This window comes from Elephantulus edwardii, unplaced genomic scaffold (genome assembly GCF_000299155.1).
Source record: "Elephantulus edwardii isolate Elephantulus edwardi_28Jun2011 unplaced genomic scaffold, EleEdw1.0 scaffold00104, whole genome shotgun sequence".
NCBI lineage: Eukaryota > Metazoa > Chordata > Mammalia > Macroscelidea > Macroscelididae > Elephantulus > Elephantulus edwardii.
The window spans coordinates 3,697,038-3,715,421 of NW_006399854.1; the positions used below are offsets into that span (position 1 = coordinate 3,697,038).

The window sequence follows — 18,384 nt, forward strand, 5'->3', positions numbered from 1 at the left end:
ATAGCTTTCCTATATGTAGTGCCGTGAAAATTCTGATCTTGTGTCCTCATTATACTAGATATGTACATACACGTGTACATTAGCAAAGGGAGATAGCTTGTACTCAACCATCATGGCTAATAGGGCAGCTTCAAAGTTAGCTTTGCCCCTTATTAACTTAGAGCATCATTTGGAGCAATTATGTTTCACTATCATCATTTACAAAATTGGAATTATACCTTTCTCAGTCCAGCAAAAAACCCCCAGACCTATTGCTATCAAGTGGACTCAACTCATGGCAGCATCACGTGCTCCATGTTGAACTGAGTTCCATAGGGCTCTTTTAGTTGTAATATTTATGGGAATAGATTTCCGACATTTTTTCCCCCTTGGTGTGACAAGGTAGGTTTGAACTGTTACTTGATAAGTAACCAAGTGCAAACCATTTGCACCACTTAGAAAACTCAAACAAGGAAAGTTGTTGTTTTCTATAGTCAATGTTTATGGTTTCCTTATGGCTGATGACCAATTTTTAATTCCCCCCCGCCAACATAGTGATTATCTTGAAGAGAATTTCCTAACCTCTATGTAAGACAGATCTAGAGAAATCACTGTTGTTAACTTTCAGAGTAAAGACGAAAAGAGTGACACTCCCTTTTCCTATGCATCCTTCTTTCCTATATCACACACACACACACACCCACACACCCTCTTGCCTGCTTTGCTAAGAAATAGGGAACATCTTCTTCAGATTTGTTATTAATTCCCCATAACCTATCTTTTGATATTACAGCCTGGTTCTTTTATATCTTTAAAAGCCTTCCTTAAAATACAAATTCCTCTGAGGTCAGAGACTGGGAGCATTATACCAGAAGCTATTAATGGCCTACACTACAATTATCACTTAATTCTCTTGGGGAAAGAGGACAGTGCTTGAAGGACGGGAATACCCATTAGGAAGTAGAGAGGGTACTGGAGAAAAAGCTCGAAGAGTGAAATCTGATGTACTCTCATAATTTTACCCCCTCATGAATACTATGAGTTGTTGACTCAATCTGGATGATTTTGCCTTGCATATTAAGATCATAGCAGGGTACAGTATACTTTTACTCTAATGGATTTAGTCTTAACTCTGTGTGATAAATGCATTTTATGAGATTATTTCCTTGTATCTACATGGATCTCATCTATAGTGATATTCAGCACACACATTTTACAGAAAAATAGGACCTAAAGAAATATATTGATATATTCCAAGTCTAAAGGCTAATTAGAATCAGCATTTCTTGATGTTTCTTCTTATGTTCCATTTACTATTCCTCATAGACTCTTTAGGCATCTGTTCAGTTTAAATGCACGTAATCAGAGTATAAACACAGAGAATATTTTTAGAAAATATAACTGCCCATAAATATAAATATCTTCTCTGTACATCACTGTTATTTTGAAACATTGATTTATAAAGGCTTAGTAAGTACATTTTTGCTAATGCTTCACTTGCCTGTCAATTTGAGCCAACCTGTCCTCTGGAATCTAATCTCAAACATGGAGTAAGTGGAGGAAAAAAAAAATCTTGGAGCAGCACCGAAACCAGTTGCTATAAAGACCACTTAATTCTAGAAGATTCAAAGAACAGTGTTCAGATTCTACATAAAAATGTATTGAAATAAATTTTTATAATTTAAATAGGGATAAAATTTTAATCAGTTTAGATATATAGTCCCCCTAATCCACCAGAAGCAAAACAGCTAATTTAAAGGGGTAGATGACTATGAGAGGCTCTGTTTATTCAACAGGTATTTTTTTTAAATCCCTGCTTCTATTTTCTTTCTTTTTTTATTATTATATTAATTTACAAAATTACAGTTGTTGATTGCCGTCGAGTCAGGCACGACTCATAGTGACCCTATGAACAAAAAGGGCTAAAGGCTTTCTATAACTATCGACATTTATCAAAGTTCATAGTTTCCAGAGGCAAGTTGTTGAGGAAGTGGATGCTGCTCCTGCTTCCAAACAAAATTAGTAGTTTACTATTATACTGTATTTTCAAAATTCAAATACATTGTTTTCCAGAATAGATTCTTCCAATTTCCCTCACCCCTCATCAAATTATACAACTCCATGGTTAATGCCCTTTCCCCTGCACATCCTCATTCCTCTGCTTCCACCCCCTCCCCCCTGACCATTATACTCTTTCTACAATGATGTTTTCAACAGTATTCTTTAAAGTGCTCTACAAACAGTGTCTCTAGGTAGTAACGCAAATGTGCTCAACTAGTAAACTAAAGGCTGGAAGTTTTTGTCCACACAGAAGAGATACTAGATGATGTATTTATGAAAAACCAGCCTCTGAAAAGCCTAGGGAAAACATGGCTACTCTGACAGGTGACTAGGTCACCAAAAGTTGGAATCTACATATGGCAGTGAGTTTGTTTCATGCTTTGGGTATGGTATGAAATGCAAGTGAAACAAAAATGGAAGTCTTATAAGACAGTGATATGATAAGTACCACACTCAAGGAAAACATAAATCCCATTCCACAGTGTGCCGTCCACTTCCACTCTTCTACTTACAGATGAGTCAAGGCTTCCTGAAGAACAGGACACTTTGAGTGGGCCCTGGAGATTGGGCGAGAACTCATCAGGACGCTAAAGAGTAGCATTCAAGGGAGAGTTGGAGAGATGGGCATGTAAAAACAACAAACAAAACACCTAGTCCTTTTGGGGAATAAATTCATGTAGGCAAAGGAGTGGCCATAAACATGACCAGGCTGATACAGGGACTGAATCTTGAGAACCTTCTACATTAAGTAAAAGTGAAGTTGAATTCAATCTTGAATTCTGAAAATTCCACCTAGACATAATTGTAAGGTCCACTGGAATTAGGACCAGAAACTGGGATACCAAGCAGGAGGCCCTTAGGATAATTTAGTCAAGAAAGGTTAAGTGTCTGAACCTGAAAATGAAGGAGGAATTGATTGAAGAAACCCTGGAAACAGCAGGCTTGGATAGATGTAGTGAGTGCAGGGAAGTGAGGAGAAGAAAAGCCGAACAACTCAGCAGTGAATAATTTCTTTGGGTAAATGAATGCTGATGAAGATGAGAGACACAGACTGGAATTTAGACTTAGGGAGAAAAGAAATAGTTTAATTTTTCACATGTAAAGTCTTACGTAACCAGGATATTCTGAAAATATCCTCTGGAGATAAAGATTGACCAGCCTGCAGTTAGAGGACAGACAGACTCTGGTGGAACTATCACCTACAGCAGCAGGAAATGGCTTTGGCTCATAGCAGGAGGCAGAGTAGACAGGTTTGGAAAGTTAAAAAATTCTGGAGATGTTTTGGGACAAATTGTCCTAAGGTTAAAAGAGCTCCTGAAATATGCAAGACACCATGGCCACGGTCTTAAAGTTCCTTTCCTGTGGCCCTCTTCAACTCCGTTACCCAAGAAATAGTCAAGATTATTTTAAAGTATAAATCAAAGTATAAATTTGTCAACAAAATTAGTGTATAGAAAAACTGGTACATTCACACAATGGGATATTACACAGCACTAAAGAACAATGACCTTGTAAAACACTACACAACACGGGTGAGTCTGAAAGACTATGTTAATGAACACTGGCCTGGAACAGACGAAGGAAAGGACTATATGAAAGAAATGCATAAGGAGGCATTTTATGTATGAAAATTAACAATCTGAAACAAAAAGTGTATTACAAAGTGAATTGGGGGAGGGGATTGGGAGGAGGGATGAAAATGTGCATCAATGAATGACCCAACCTTTCTGTAAACTTTCTTTAAAATTATAATTTTTAAAAAAGTATAAATCAGTTTATATCACTCTCTGCTTCAGAGTTGCTAGTGAATTCTCATATTCAAAACCAGCCTATTTGAAATAGACCAATAAGGGTGTACCTTGATCTAGTCTCTGCTGACCTGGCAGAATCTACATGACCCCTATGGTTAACACAGTGATCCAGTTATTCTGCCCCTCCCTTTGCACCTGCTGTTCCCTAAGTTTGGAATGCTTTTATCTAGGTCTTGCTGGCTGGCTCTCTCTCATCATTCAATTGTCTGCTGGAATGTAACTTCCTCAGAGGCCTTCCTGGGCTAATTTCATTACCACCCCCATCCTCAATCCCATTACCCTTTGCAATTGACTTTATAGCACTGATCATTATCTGATTATAGCTTGGTTATTTACTGTCTATCTGTTATATTTAAAATGATGATGGAGGAAAGCAAATTTCCATTTATTACTTCTTAAAACTGTAAAAGTGAGATGGAACCATGTAGCAGAAGGCTCTGAATTCCCATTGAGAATTTTCTTTAATGGTTTCTGAGGAGAAACACAACCATTTTAAATAGGGCAGCAAATTTGCCAAATGTTTAGTCAAAATGTAAACTATAACTGGGCTATAATTCTGATTTTAATTACTCACTTACTGAAACACTCACTAGTCACTTTAAGCAGTTACTTCCACATAGTTCAACAATGTAGAGAATTGCAAAAGAAATGAATGACAAGACTATAAAGAATTTCTAGGTACACTATAAAAATGAATTTGATAGCTTTATATAGTTGACACACACCTATTTTGTTATCTGGTCTCCCCTTCATCTCAGTGTGGGAAGCATAGGAGGGCATATACCTTTTAAGTAGGACGAGAAACTAGGCATACTTGGCAACAATGTAGTTCTGCTCATAGCTCTGCCAAAACACCAGCTGTGGTGTAGGTAAATTTTGGTAATGGCAGCTCCTTGGTGATGGGTAGTACTCACCTCTTTCAATAAGGTTAGGTTTTTTATTCTTTTGCTTTAATTACATGAAACCAAGAGTTCGTGTTGTGTGTCAGATACTATATTCAGCACTTGGAACACAAAAATAACTATGACACATTTTCTTCCTTTAAAGGAAGATGATATCTAATTATTTAACTCTGAGCATATAGTAGTTCTGGTGGTCTAGTGGGCAAAGAGCTACTACCAACCCAAAGAGGGGTGGCTGAACCCACCAGCTAATCCTCCTCACGAGAAAAGATGGGCAATTCCCTCCCATCTGAAAACCGACTGGAGAATCACCTATGATGACTTGGTTCTGACTCCATGACTGGGTGAGTACAGTTGATTAAGTGAATTGCATAATTTTGTGCAAAGATTAACAGAGATTATTTTTTCACAGTTACTCCTTCCAGTCATATAAATATTTGTCAGCCTATAAATTTTTGGTAAGAGTTTCCTTTTTTCAAAACTTATTCTAAAAAAAAGAAAAAGACAACACCATTTTGGTTCTCAACTAATAATATGGGCCACTCAAATTAATTTTGTAATAATAAAATGACCTGCAGTATTTTCCAAATAACTTTTGACACAAGATATGTATAAATATAAAGTTTATTCAGCATAGTGTTTAGAAAAATAAGTTCACATCATTTCAGAAAACAAATAAAACACTTAAATTGTCCAGGCATAAACCCCTATTACAGTACAATATACATACTTTAGATCTCTTTGGTTGGGTAATTAAGCACAGAAATGTTCCGGGACATGCTCTGTGTGCCATCACCTAACAGTGCAGTAAAGATTTCTTGTTACCCCATCCCATGATATACATTCTGTATAGATTTACTCTTTGTGTAAGGCACAATAAAACCATATTGAGTATATAACTGGTTGCTTCTAAACATACAGTACATGCAACAAAATAAAAAAAAAAGGGTTGTTGTGTTGGTTTTGTTTTGTTTGGTTTTTTTTTTGAGAGCCCTGAAAGCCAAAATAGTCACATACTATACAATTTTGATTAATAAAATGTACGGTGGTACTATTAAATGAACATAAAATGTATCAATTAGATACAAAGTAACTGTTAAGCTCTATCCATTAATAAGGCTTAGGAAGACGTTGAAATGTCTTTTGTAAGTAATTCTTTACCCCCTCCTCTCAGGTTTCTTGTATCATTTCTATTTTTACGATGAGATGTACTGTCAAAAACATTTTAAAGGATAAAGAACTCGTGGCTATGTACTAATGCACACTTGTCTAGCATGTAGAAGGGCAGGCTGCAACACATGCCCAATAATCCAACATTAAACATGCAAGATACAAGGGCATATACAGGGAGATTTAAGGTCAGTGTGCAATTTACTACTGATTTTTATCTATGGCTATAACATCTACCTGCCTTTCTTAAGAAGAAAGGCACTGAAATAAGTACTATTCAGAGTGTTTTCATTACTATAAATATACATAAGATATAAAGCAGTACAACTCAGGTGCTTTTGCTTGATTGAGGAACAAGTGCACCTTCTCTTAAACAACAGGCTGTCCTTTACTAGATGTGACTAAGAGCTAAATGCCAAATTCTGGCTGACAGAGTGCATAGATTAGCTCACACCAAAAAGTCCCATAGCCAGCAGCAGTGATTGGGGTTTGCAGGGAAGTTTTTATCCCTATTCTGATTCCTCTTCACAGATTATCAGAGGGTCATTTGCAGCATCTTCAAGCATTGGTTTATGTAAGGGGAAGTTGTGCCACATGAACTCCAAGGGTTCTGAGTCTGGCCCTTGGTATTGCAAAAAAGAGTATTTGCAATTCTGTGCAAGGAGATCATGGGTTTTATCTTACTCCATTCACATATACATGGGCTACATACAAACTGGCCCTTATTTTATGGAGAGAATAGAAAAGAACAGTAAGTTCTTTATAATGTGCATTGAATCTTACTTGGTATATTGTACAGCTGGAATAATTATAGGGTTATAATTACATCATGTTGGGAGTATGAATGGGTTTCCTAGGTAACTCTTAAGTTTTGTGCTATCTTTTCTTTTTTTCTTAAAGGAGAAAAGAATAAAACTCTGAAAAAAAGAAATGCTTATTATATTTTTGGAAGACATAAAACGTTTCCAGTTATATACATATGTAATATATATAACTTTAGAAATCTTCCCACCTATCTTATTGGGTGGATTTTTTATTTAAATAGGTAACAAACTCCTGACATCTGCAGCAATCAAGTGGAAAACATAATTTTCATGTAAACTACTCTACAGAACCATGTAATTAATCTCAGGAACGTGATCAGCACAAGCACACACCAAAAGAAAAAAAAAGGGGGGGGCCTTTATAAGTAGTGGTAGAGTGGAAGAGAACTCTGAAACACCTGATTTTGTATTTAAAAAATCCACCATAACAAAGCAAAAGCATGTAGTTTCAGCAGTTTAGGTACATTCACTAATTCCACCACAAAAAAGAAAAGATATTAAGTTCTTCATCAAAATGATGGGAAAAGAATTCTTCCTAGGGTTCTTTATGCCTGCAAGATTCATTTTCAATAACAACTAAGTTATATCTGCAATGGCCCTCATTCAAATGCATGTAGAGAGCTAGAGTGGACCCTTTGCTCTGATCGTAAGGAAAGCAAGATGTGTTATCACGTCTAAGTTCAACAATTTTAAGTCTCTAGAGAGCGCATGTTCTTACTTTCCTGAGAACAGAGTAATTTTACTCACTACATATATGTATTTGCGCTACAATTTGTGTTCAGAGTCCTGATAACGACTATAACCACAGCTCACATTATCAAACAAGCTTCTTACAGAAACCCAAAAGAGCGACTTCTCAAAAATACATAATACAGTGCAAACAATAGTTACGTGTCATAATGAAATAAGTAATTTAAAACATTCAGAACTAAGTTTCAATAGGAAAGAATTTTGTTCAATAGATTTAAAATTTGTTTTGATAGTCTACAGTCGACCATATATGGTAGTCTATAATTTAATTGCTATTATTTTCATTATAATGAAAAGCATTAACCATAACTGGTTCACCATTATACCATAAACATTATGCGAAATGTTTGTGAAACTTAAGTTCTTTAGATTTAAAGGAATCCTGTGGTGAAATTAACCCTGTTGGAACTAGTAGAAAAGAACTGTCAGTGCTTTTGTGGACACTTCTATAGCTTAGTAAGAATAATAAAAAGGCCACAAGGTAAAAAGGCACATAGAATTTTATAGAAAAACATATTTAAAGAAATTAGAGTTGCTAAATGAAGAACAAGGATATGAAAAAAAGTACCAAAATTCCAATATTGGGAGTTAAGATTTCCTGCTTCAGTGTTATTAATATTGACCTTAATAGAATCCTGATAAAAATCATTACTTTTAAAATCCTAGAAAAAAGTAAAACTTTGTTGAAACAACTATGTTCACTTCCTGTTCAAACAATAAAAATAAATTAAACAGTAAGAAAACATTTTTATTTTCAGTTCATAGCGCCTGAAGTGTAAGAGTATACATATACAGTATAAATAAAATTCACTGTAATTACTCAAATTCTGCTTATAGAGCTGATATATTTACATTCATACTGAAGTTCTAGAGTTTTCAATGGAGTTTCACTCTCTCAGCCACACTGAACTACTTACTAGCAATCACATTTGGAAATGTGTAGTCTTAAATCAAGACTTTTGTGAAAGGCTGAAAAACAGAAATAGATATATTTGTCTAAGATATATATTTAAGCTACTTAACTTCAAATATACATCATCAGAACATTATGGAGTACCATTTATGCCTCTAAACCTTATCAATGCCCATGGAGTAAAAGTAAACAAAAAGAATTGCATTGTTTCTAACGCTCTGTACCTATATTTAATAATGCTCTGTCCCTATATTTAATTTTCTATGCTAGGTGTACACATTTTTAACTTAAAAAAACTATCAGGTTCCATTGATCTTGAAATGATATTAAGTGAATCAAATGATGATACACTTTGACTTGATACACTTAATCTTGTTTCTTAGTTTCCATCTATTTAAAAGGGAACATTATATGTGATTAAAAAAGGTTACATCAATGCAGTTCTACTCCTGTTTATTTAACCTGATCTTCACCTAGATCAATCCAAAATCTTTTGAATACACTTACTTGCAAAACTAGAGTATTTTCCTTTAAATGGGAAAATGCTGATGTCCTCAGGGCTTCATGAAAATATTTGTCTTCTGATGCCAAAAAATTAAAGGGAAAAGGAGTTCATAAATCTTGCATATCTTCATCCAACTGGACAGTCTGGAGCTTGGCAAGCTCTTTTTTGTCTGTTTCCAGATCTTCACAGACAGTTTCAACCATGCCATCTAAGACAAACTTGGATTTGGAGTCTAGCATCATTAAGTTGTTTGTTGCTTTGCTCTCAGAATTTGGTAAGAAATTCTCCTTTATGTTAGGTACTGATTGAAGAACCAAACGGTGTTCTCTGACAAAATCCTGGTGTACTGCTGGAGAGGGGTGACCCACTTGGTCTTCAGCTGTAGGAACTATTTCCCCAAGGACAGCCTGAGTCATAGGGACTGACATGAGGTCTTGACCACTAATAAGGGAGCAGTTCTGAAGAGTTGCATAGCTAGTGTTGCTGACAGATGTCACAGTAGATTTGCTTGTCACAGGTGCAGACATTGGCTGGCTATCAGCAATGTCAGGATTGAGCTCATTGGGATTGAGTAGTGTAGGGGGTGTCAGGGAGAAATTCTGAGTTGGGGATACATTAACTAATGTGGAGGCTAAAGGATGAAGGCCACTCCCTGAAACATTTTCAGAGGACAGGTTTGCATTTACTTGTACATTCTGATTAACAGGCATCAACTGAGAAAACACCAGGCTCCTCTCCAAGCCTTCCTGTTTAACAGATCCTATAGTCTGGCTGGAATTAGGAACAGTGTATACCACTGTATTTGGAGCAAGAGAGCTGAAGAAAACCTTTCCTTGCTGGACTGTGGTGGACTCACTTGTAAATGTGCTTCCATCCGAAGTGCTTGGATTTACAGAAATGCTACCTAGAAGGAATAAAGTACAGATTACGACTGATAGAAATTGTACGGAATAAAAAAAAAATACTTTTGTCACATAAATGATTTTTCTTAGGTATATTACCTTGGAGAAATGGCAATAATATACAGTTTCTTTGCCCAATACTGTTATGTGCTGTCAAATCAGAACCGACTCATAGCTGACCCTCCAGTGGGGTGTTCAGAGGCTGTAAATCATAAGGGGAGAGACTGACTAACTTTCTCCCTCAAAGCAGCAGGTGATTTCCAATGGCTTGCCTTTGTGTTGACAGCAAAACTCCTTATCACTAAGCCACCAGAGCTTCCAATACTAGTTCAGCAGATACCACAAGCACTTAAAACTGAAGATTCAAAATGAAACTTTCTGGGGAACTCTGGTGGCCTAGTGGCAAGAAACTGCACTGCAATCCCAGAGATATGTGGTTCAAATCCACCAGATGCTCTGCCGGAGAAGGAGGGGCCATCTCCTCCTGTACCAGTCAGATCCAATTTGATGGTACACACACAGAGAAAATAAAAAAAACCAAAAAACAAAAAAAAAACTTTCTACAGATTCCTTGAGTGTTGTTGTTGTTATGTGCCGTCGAGTCGTTTGCAGTACAAAACAAAAAATATCCATTGAAAAACCCCACGGAGTACAGTTCTAGTTGGACCATGAGTCAGAGTCAGGTCACCTGAGTCACAGGCTGAGTGAGTCAATGGCAACAGTTACTTATTCCTTGAAGAAGTTGATTCCATAAAATGTCAAGTAGGCTCTAGGATCTGTTTTTAAAAACCTATGTAACCCTGATGGCTACTCAGAAATGAAAATTACTGACTTACAAACTGAGTGCAGGAGAAACATTTTTTTTACAAGTCCTTATTTCAGTCAAGTTTTGGTTCATTATTACCAACTGATAACTCTCAGTTGTTGGTTAACAGCCAATTTTGCCAGTTAGAACTAGAAAACACAAATACAAAATTAAACACCAGTATTTTGAGTGGCTCAGTAATGGACATAATGGAAATGTAGAAAAGGAAAAAAACACATCTCACAAATTGAATTACCTTGAGGCTTAAAGCTAACCATATAAACCTGTACAGACAAGTTTCAAACTTTCACCAAACTAGCCATAAAGCATTGTCAAGTCAGCAAACATTTAAGAGATTGTTGGGGATTTTTTCTTTTTATTGCTTGAGATCTGCAGTTTCACAGTGCTGAAGTGATAAAAAAATTAATGATAATAATTGAAAATAACGAAAATGTGCTTTTAAAAATACAGATTAACATAAAGAACGAGAGCTAATGTTTCTCTAAAAGGTTCTTTCCTCAGGAAGCTCGGACTATAATGGTCTACAGAGACTAGAGCTTTAAAAAAAAGTTGAAAGGAGAAGATCTTCAAATCAGATAACTCAGACAATGTAGATAAATTAGACCCCTCCCACACATACATCAAATGAAACACTTTTCTTCCGGAGTCTTTACACAGGCACAATGAAATGGTTGCAATTAGATGATAGGAGGCCCTCAAATCCTGCTATTGAAGGAAAGGTAGATTGAGGGTAGGGGAAGCTGTAACACAACAACAGATGGGTTGTTTAATGAAATCTAAATGTTCAGTAAACCCTTCACTTCATTTTGAGGAAACAAGTCAATATTAAAGGTAGTTCACTAAAAATATTTTCATTCCTTTCTTTCCAGATAAAGCTGAGGGGTAGAGTGGAGTTTTTCTTCTTAAATTAGTAGAATAATTGTGATTATATGGCCTTTTGTAATGACTACTGGAAAGGCTGGTGTTTGAACCTGCCCAGAGGCACCTTTGAAAAGAGTCCAGACATAGCATGGGATATCCATATATAGGAATTGACTTGATAGCAGCTATCAACAGCAATTGAGAAATAAGTGCCTCAGGGAAGTTTAAATGCTTTCCAGACATTTCAAAGCATCTTAAATGCAAAGAAATTATTTTAAAAGGAAAAAAAAAGTAAAACATAGTGAATGATTTTGAAATATTTAACCAATAGAAAACATTAAGAAAAACCATCTCTAGGCATGTTTGGGCTCTTCTCTCCACAAATACTCAAAAAATCAAACAACTGCTTTTATTTTAAAGGTTTGACTTCAACTAAAGTATATTGAGACATTTTCTTAGATTACTAAAATACAGAAAAATGCATTTGAATTAGGTGCTTATTGTGTGTGTGTAAAAATTTTCACTAGAGTACATGTGAACACAATTATCAGTTATTTTTTTTAGAGCCAAAATAACATAATCTCCTACCATCAAGTCAATTCCAACTCAGAGCACAGGACAAATGCCCCATAGGGTTTCCAAGGCCACAAATCTTTATAGAAGCAGACTGCCATATCCCTTTCCTTCAGAATGGCTGGGGGTTTCCTGAATAAACCATCAAAATAGGTGTCACACTCAACTGCTGCTGAATATTAGCCAATTATTTCTGAATCTGTAGAAATTATATAAGTGTAAAGCAATTATGATCTAAAGCTTGATTTTTAGGTATCATTACAAGTGAATGATAAATTGGAAAAGAATTGAAAATATCAATTTAAAAACTTCAACTGAAAAAGCATATAGTTCTAAAGATAACAATAATTTAGGGACAATAAGAAAAAAGAAAATCTATCTGTTCATATTTCAAAGTAAATAAAAGATGTGGACATTTGGATTTTCCATATAACTCCCAATTATAAAAAGATTATCTTGTCTAGAAATTTTTAAGGTTAAATCCCCAAAATATGCCTTATTGCAAATGGCAATCCTTAACTTCTATAAAGATGGACCCATCTGGTTTTATAAACTTATGGTTTCAACTGACCCAGACAAAGGATTGACAGTCCTGTCATTTGATCTTAGCCATTTTCACTGAAAATGCTATTTTGATCCCTACTAAATGTCCTATTTAAAAAATTAGCTATTAGTTTGTAATAATTTTCTGGTAGCACTTTTCTAGATGACACATCAAAAGTATTTCTGTTTCTCTCTTCTCTTCAGTGTATATAACATACTCTTCCCCCCCCCCCAAATATGTTATCTTTAAAATGTTAACTGAGATCAGAAAGATAAATTTGATAATTGTGAAACTAAGCATTTTGGCTTTCCCTATGGTTCTCATATTTTTGTTCCATGTTGGAATGTGTTTTAGCGTAACTCATGTCATAGCTAGAACAATTTAAAAAAATAGGGGGGAAAAGAACAGATGAATAGTATATTATATTATAGTACTGTTATGTTTTGCTACCATTTTACCTAAAGAGAAATGAATGTAGAGAAAGAAATGTATAGGCCTTCCATTAATACCTCAGATAAGTTTTAGTAAACCATATAGTTAAGGAAATAGAAAATTTGTAAATAAATGGATCCCCCCCCCCACCTCTGCAAAACAATCTTACAGGAAGCTGACCTTTAAGGCCAAACATTGCTTAGTCTGCTTTTGTAAACATCTGAGCTGTCAGATTTGCTTATAGGAAGGCAAACCTGCATTAACATTTCCTGCTCCTGAATTCAACAGACTCTACTTTCTACTCTCAAAGTCTATTTTTATTTCAATGTAGAGAAAATTATATCGAGTGACCTGGACTTGCTTAAAGTCAGTGGAGAAATGGCACATCAGACTCAGATTTCCAGTTTCTGATCAGTGCTTTCTCTGGCAGCTTGTGATGCCTTTAATAAGCTAAAACCATGTAAACTAAGGGTCATGTTGTAGTCTTAAATAAACTCACACATTTAGTGAGTGAATATACACACGAGCAATAGAAACCCCATCACATACTTCTTTGGTATTTCTTTATGTCTCTAAGTCTTCATTATAGAAGGAACATTGCCTTTTTAGTTTGCTTTTCCAAAATATTTATTGTTCAAATAAACAACATATAGGTAAAAATCATATATGTTGCTACCAGCTGCTTGACTTATTTTGTGTCCTAAGCAACACTATTAATTTTCAATATTAAGATGTCAAGCAGTGGGTTATTTTGTAAGCATTGATTGACTTATCATATTTCTATAATTGTACAACTGGCAAGTCTTGCTATGAACGGTATGTTTCCATTCTGTTGCTAGGAAAAGAAGAGCTCATCCCCAGGATGTGAGGAAATCAAACAAGCTGGCTCGTACATGGGTGTGTGAAGGAGAATCAAGTCAAGGTTATTCTAAAGCTGTGGCAGCTAGTAAGGTACCTGAGCCATGTCATCAATCTACATGAAGCATTTACCGCAGCTGACCAACAGATCATTGTTGCAGTAGGGTACCAAATGAGACTTTTACCTTGTGAAGAGGCCACTGAAACAGAAGGCAGCTGCAGGGGAGAGAATCCAATGCTCCCATTAAGAAACTGGCCTTGTGCTCCGGAATTGGGGATCTGGACAATGCCATACTGGTTAATTTGCACTGGTGCAGTAAAAGTCACTACAGAGCCTCCGTCCTGGGAAGCCACTGTTTGAATGCCTTCTCTTTTCACCTCAGTGCTGGGTATCAGACCTGGGAATGATGCAGGGGCACTGGGATTGTAGGAGGTGGTGACTGCTGAGTTAGCCGGAGAGCCCTGGAGGACTTTGAATTCCTTCACATCCTGGGAGGCAGACCCCAGTATGTCAGTCATAGATATACCATTGCTCACAATGTTTGATGCCATTTTTGGTGGGTTCAATGACACTGACTGTGTATTTCCCACATTTAATCCATTAAGGAGAACTCCATTGGGTCCCTGAATAAAAGAATTACCGTTAAGGAAGACGGGTGAAGTACTTGCAGGCACCAAGCTTCCATTCAATAAAACTCCAGAAGAGCTTAATGATATCTTAGCATTTCCAATTTGTTGCATATATACTGGCTCCATGTGACTGGAGAGGCTGAGGTTGGTGACGCCATCAGACGAACCAGAGAGTGAGTGAGGAGATAAGTCTTCGTGTCCCTTGCTGGATTCATCTTCAGTGCTGGGATTGCCATCTGACTCACTGCACAGAGGGGAAGATCAAGACATTGAGAAGGTCAGAGAGATGCCTTTTTTTACATGGTGCCATTTTGGAAAGTCAGCCTCTACATCCATCAAAGGCAGGAAAGAAAAGCATAGTAAGTCTACGAGTTCTGTTTAGGCTGAGGCCCTGCAGATTTTGACTAGAGACTCTGAGAGGAGTCTACTTATTTTTAATAACAGTAAATCCAGCTAGTAGGACTTAAAGGAGAATAGCATTCCAAATATCCCTTACTGCTATTCAGAACAAAGAAAGTATCAGAGGAAGTGGTTGGTCTTTCCATTTTGGAACTCCCCTCCCCTCCAACGAATTCAGATTAGTGATATTTTTGGAGGTCGCTGGAATGGCCAGAAGAGCAGAGGGTGGGAAGCGTTCAGCTGTATTTGCCAGTTAGTTAACAAGAGAGCATTTTCTCACCTGCTCACAAACTTCTACTCCACCAGACTGACAACTCTGTCATTCAACAAAGTGGCTGTTCTTGTTGTAGGAAAAGCACTTTCAACCAAGAACAGTTAAATGCAGTCGCTTTTTATTCCAAAGGAAGCCAAAGGGGCCTATTAAACATACACCATCCAGTGCCCTGGTGAGGTGGGAGGGAAAGGGTGTGGATCACTTGGCGGCCTTACAACTTACCAGATCCCTTCCCCTAAGCACTCAATTCAAGCAGGACTGTGTGTGTCTGCTCTCCAGTTTGGGGAGGGGGGGGGCGGGAAGGCCATATCATAATGGGGCTTTCCCCATTTGGCTGGGCTGGGAGACTGAAGGAGGACGGGGTACAGTCAGTCTGGAAGTGCCGCAAGACCTGGCCCAGTGGAGGATCCAACACCCCTGCAGGGCCCGGCGGTCGATTCCCTTTCATGCCAAGGGGAGGGGATTACCCAGGATTTGGGTTTCGGGGCTGTGAGCGCAGAAAGCGCTTTGATTTATGAGCTGAAGTTGAGCCGCCGTCGCCGTCTGAGGGTGACTCACCCGGGGTGCGGGTGGGAGTTAGATCCGGAGAGGGGCCTGAACCAAGCAGCTGGGCCGGGGGCGGGGGTACGGAGGGGGGTAGCGAGGACCCTAGCACGGCCTGGGGGCTGGCGGCGACCCGAGGGACGGCGGCCCGCGCAGGCTGCAAGGCTACCCCTGCCCCAGCCGCGGGTGCCTCCCGCGTTCCGCGCACAGGGATCCGCGGCCTCTAGCGGCGCACGGGCAGGTGGCGCGGAGCCACTCTGGGTTTCTCGGCACGTCGGTGGCAGGCTGCATATACACTGCGGCTGGAAATTTGTTTTGGTGCCCAGGAGGTGACCAGGTGCCGACACAGAGACTTCCGCTGTCTCTCCCCGCCCAGGCCCTGCAGGGGCGCAGGGTAGGCGCGGCTAGGACGCGCCACCGCCGGGTTCAGGAATGCAAGGGGTGGTCACCTTCACCTGGACCCCTCCGGGGGGCTCTCCAACTCCCAGGCTCCTTCTCTGAGCAGAACCCAGTAGTTATTTTTGTGTTGTCCCCCCACCTAATCACGTGGGGCTGCAGACAACATCTCTTTAGGCGACCTTCTCCTTACTTTACCTGGTCCAACACACACATGCACCCGGAATATCCGACTCCAGAGAATGCAGAAAAGAAGTGGAAACCCCAATTATTTTCTACAAAAAAGAGGCGGTCTGCCAGTCAAAAAAGTTCAAACTCTGGTAGGGTGGGCGTTCAAGGAGGTGCTGAACAGAAAAGCGCCTCCACTCCCTGTACCAGGAGGGTCCCCCCACTGTCCGAGCACCCAAGAGGCAACCCTTCATCCCCGCTACCGGGCGGCGCTGAAACTCGACCCGAAAGAGTACAGAATCAGATTTCAAAACACAGTAGGGCCGGGCCTTCACCAGCACCCCAGGTCGCCACGGCCGCACAGGGAACCACCGAGGGCATGGGTAAATGATTAACTCTGTCACAGAAAACCTCGACGTCCCCCCAGACCCTGGAAGCGCGGCCAGCCCCCACCCAGCACGCCCTTCCCTCCAGGGCCGCGGCAGTGACCTCCAGATCAGGCCTGGGGGGGCAGCCGAGGTCCTCGGGGCCTAGGGGGGGCTCTACGCCCAAGGCTGGGCTCGACCCTGCGGAGATGCAGACCCCAGTTGGCGCCTGCAGCCCCGGCGACCTCGGGCGGCAGCGGGAGCTCCCCCTCCGGCGCCCACACGCGCTCCCCGCGGCAGGGCCAGAACCCAGGGCAGAGTGGCAACTTCAAAGCCAGCAGGATGGGGGTGGGAGACCGGGCAGCAGTGACCAGCAGAGGTGGGGGCGGGGACTGAGACCTAGGCGGGCGACCAGAAACTTCGAGGGGGGCGGGGGTGGAGGGCAGTCCCCCCGCCTCTCGCCACCCACCTCTGTCGCGGGGAGAGGTGGGGGTCCGGGAGGGAGGTGGGGGGCGGGGAGAGGTGGGCAGCCGGACCAGGCCGGTGGGGAAGGTAAGCGCCATGTTTGCGAGCACTTGGAGGAAAAGAAAGCTGGGAAGGGGGTGGGGGAGAGGAAGGAGGAGGAGGAGGAAAGTTGGCGCTCACCTTTTGGACTGGGTCTCCGAGGGGTTCCGGTCGCGCTGCCGGCGGTTCTTGAACCAGTTGCTGACCTGGGTGAGGGAGAGGCCGGTGATCTTGGCCAGGTGCCGCTTCTCGGCTGGCGAAGGGTAGCGATTCTGCTTGTAGAGCTCCTTGAGCGCGTTGCGCGACTTCTCCTTGAAACAATACACCGTCTCCTCGCCGTCCCAGATGGTGCGGGGCAGGGGGAATTTCCTGCGCAGCCGGTACTTGTCCACGGCGCCCAGCGGCCGGCCACGCGCCCGCTCGGCCTCGGTGTAGCGCGCCTTGTACCAGAGCTGCTGCAGCAGCGGGTGGTTGGCCGACTCGAAGCTGTGGCTCTCGAGGATGCTGTAGAGCTCGGGGTAGATGCCCTGGTGGAAGGCCACTAGCGCGCGCGCCTTGAGCAGGCTCTCGTTGCCACGTAGCAGGTCGCTCTGGGGCAGGGACCACAGGAAGCGGGCCAGGCGGTCCAGGTTGCCCCCCTGCTGCAGCGCCTCGCACACGCAGGCGACGTGGTCGGGCGAGAAGGCCAGCGGGGTCTGCGCGGCGGCGGCGTGCTGGTGCCGGGCCCCAAGTTCCGAGTGGAGTTGTACCTGATCCGCAGCGGCTCCGGCCGCCGCCGCTGCCCCTTCCTCTCCGCTCACCCTGGCGGCGGCGGCCGCAGCGTCCCCCGGCTCCAGGGGGAAAGGGGCTGGAGCCGGGGAGCTCAGCCCCGCCGTCGCGCCCCCCGCCACTTCTCGGGGCGCCTCCTGCCCTTCGGAGGCGCTTTCCATCCCATTCTCCTGCTTGATGTCCGCCGCACTTGCGATCTGCCCGGTGGGGGAGGAAGAGGACATTTTTGGTTGTTTATTTTCCTCCCTCCCTCACTCCCTCGCACTCTTTTCCTCTTTCTTTCCCCCTCTCTTACTCCTCCTTCTTCGTCTCCCTCCCCCCTCCCCCCCTCCGGAAAGCCCACTCCCTCCCTCCTGGTTTCGGCTGGATCTGGCCGATCAGGTTTCCCCCCGGCCACGCAGTCACCATTAAGATAGCTGCGAGAGC

General features: G+C 41.2%; 1 protein-coding gene across 1 annotated transcript; it reads right to left on the bottom strand.

The window, feature by feature from the left end:
- Positions 1-9,022: 9,022 nt before the first annotated feature.
- SIX4 (SIX homeobox 4) lies at positions 9,023-18,182 on the bottom strand. Its single transcript, XM_006891780.1, has 3 exons — positions 17,332-18,182; positions 14,097-14,785; positions 9,023-9,819 (listed from the first exon to the last, which is right to left on the bottom strand). The coding sequence occupies exons 1-3, from the start codon at positions 18,180-18,182 to the stop codon at positions 9,023-9,025; spliced, it is 2,337 nt and encodes a 778-aa protein (XP_006891842.1).
- Positions 18,183-18,384: the final 202 nt, after the last annotated feature.

Coding starts and splice junctions, on each gene's coding strand:
- SIX4 (XM_006891780.1), bottom strand. CDS start 18,182: ATGTCCTCTTCCTCCCCCACCGGGCAGATCGCAAGTGCGGCGGACATC. Junction 14,786..17,331: donor TCGGAGACCCAGTCCAAAAG/GTGAGCGCCAAC, acceptor CCCTCTGTGCAG/TGAGTCAGATGGCAATCCCA. Junction 9,820..14,096: donor TTCAGTGGCCTCTTCACAAG/GTAAAAGTCTCA, acceptor TATTCCTTCTAG/GTAGCATTTCTGTAAATCCA.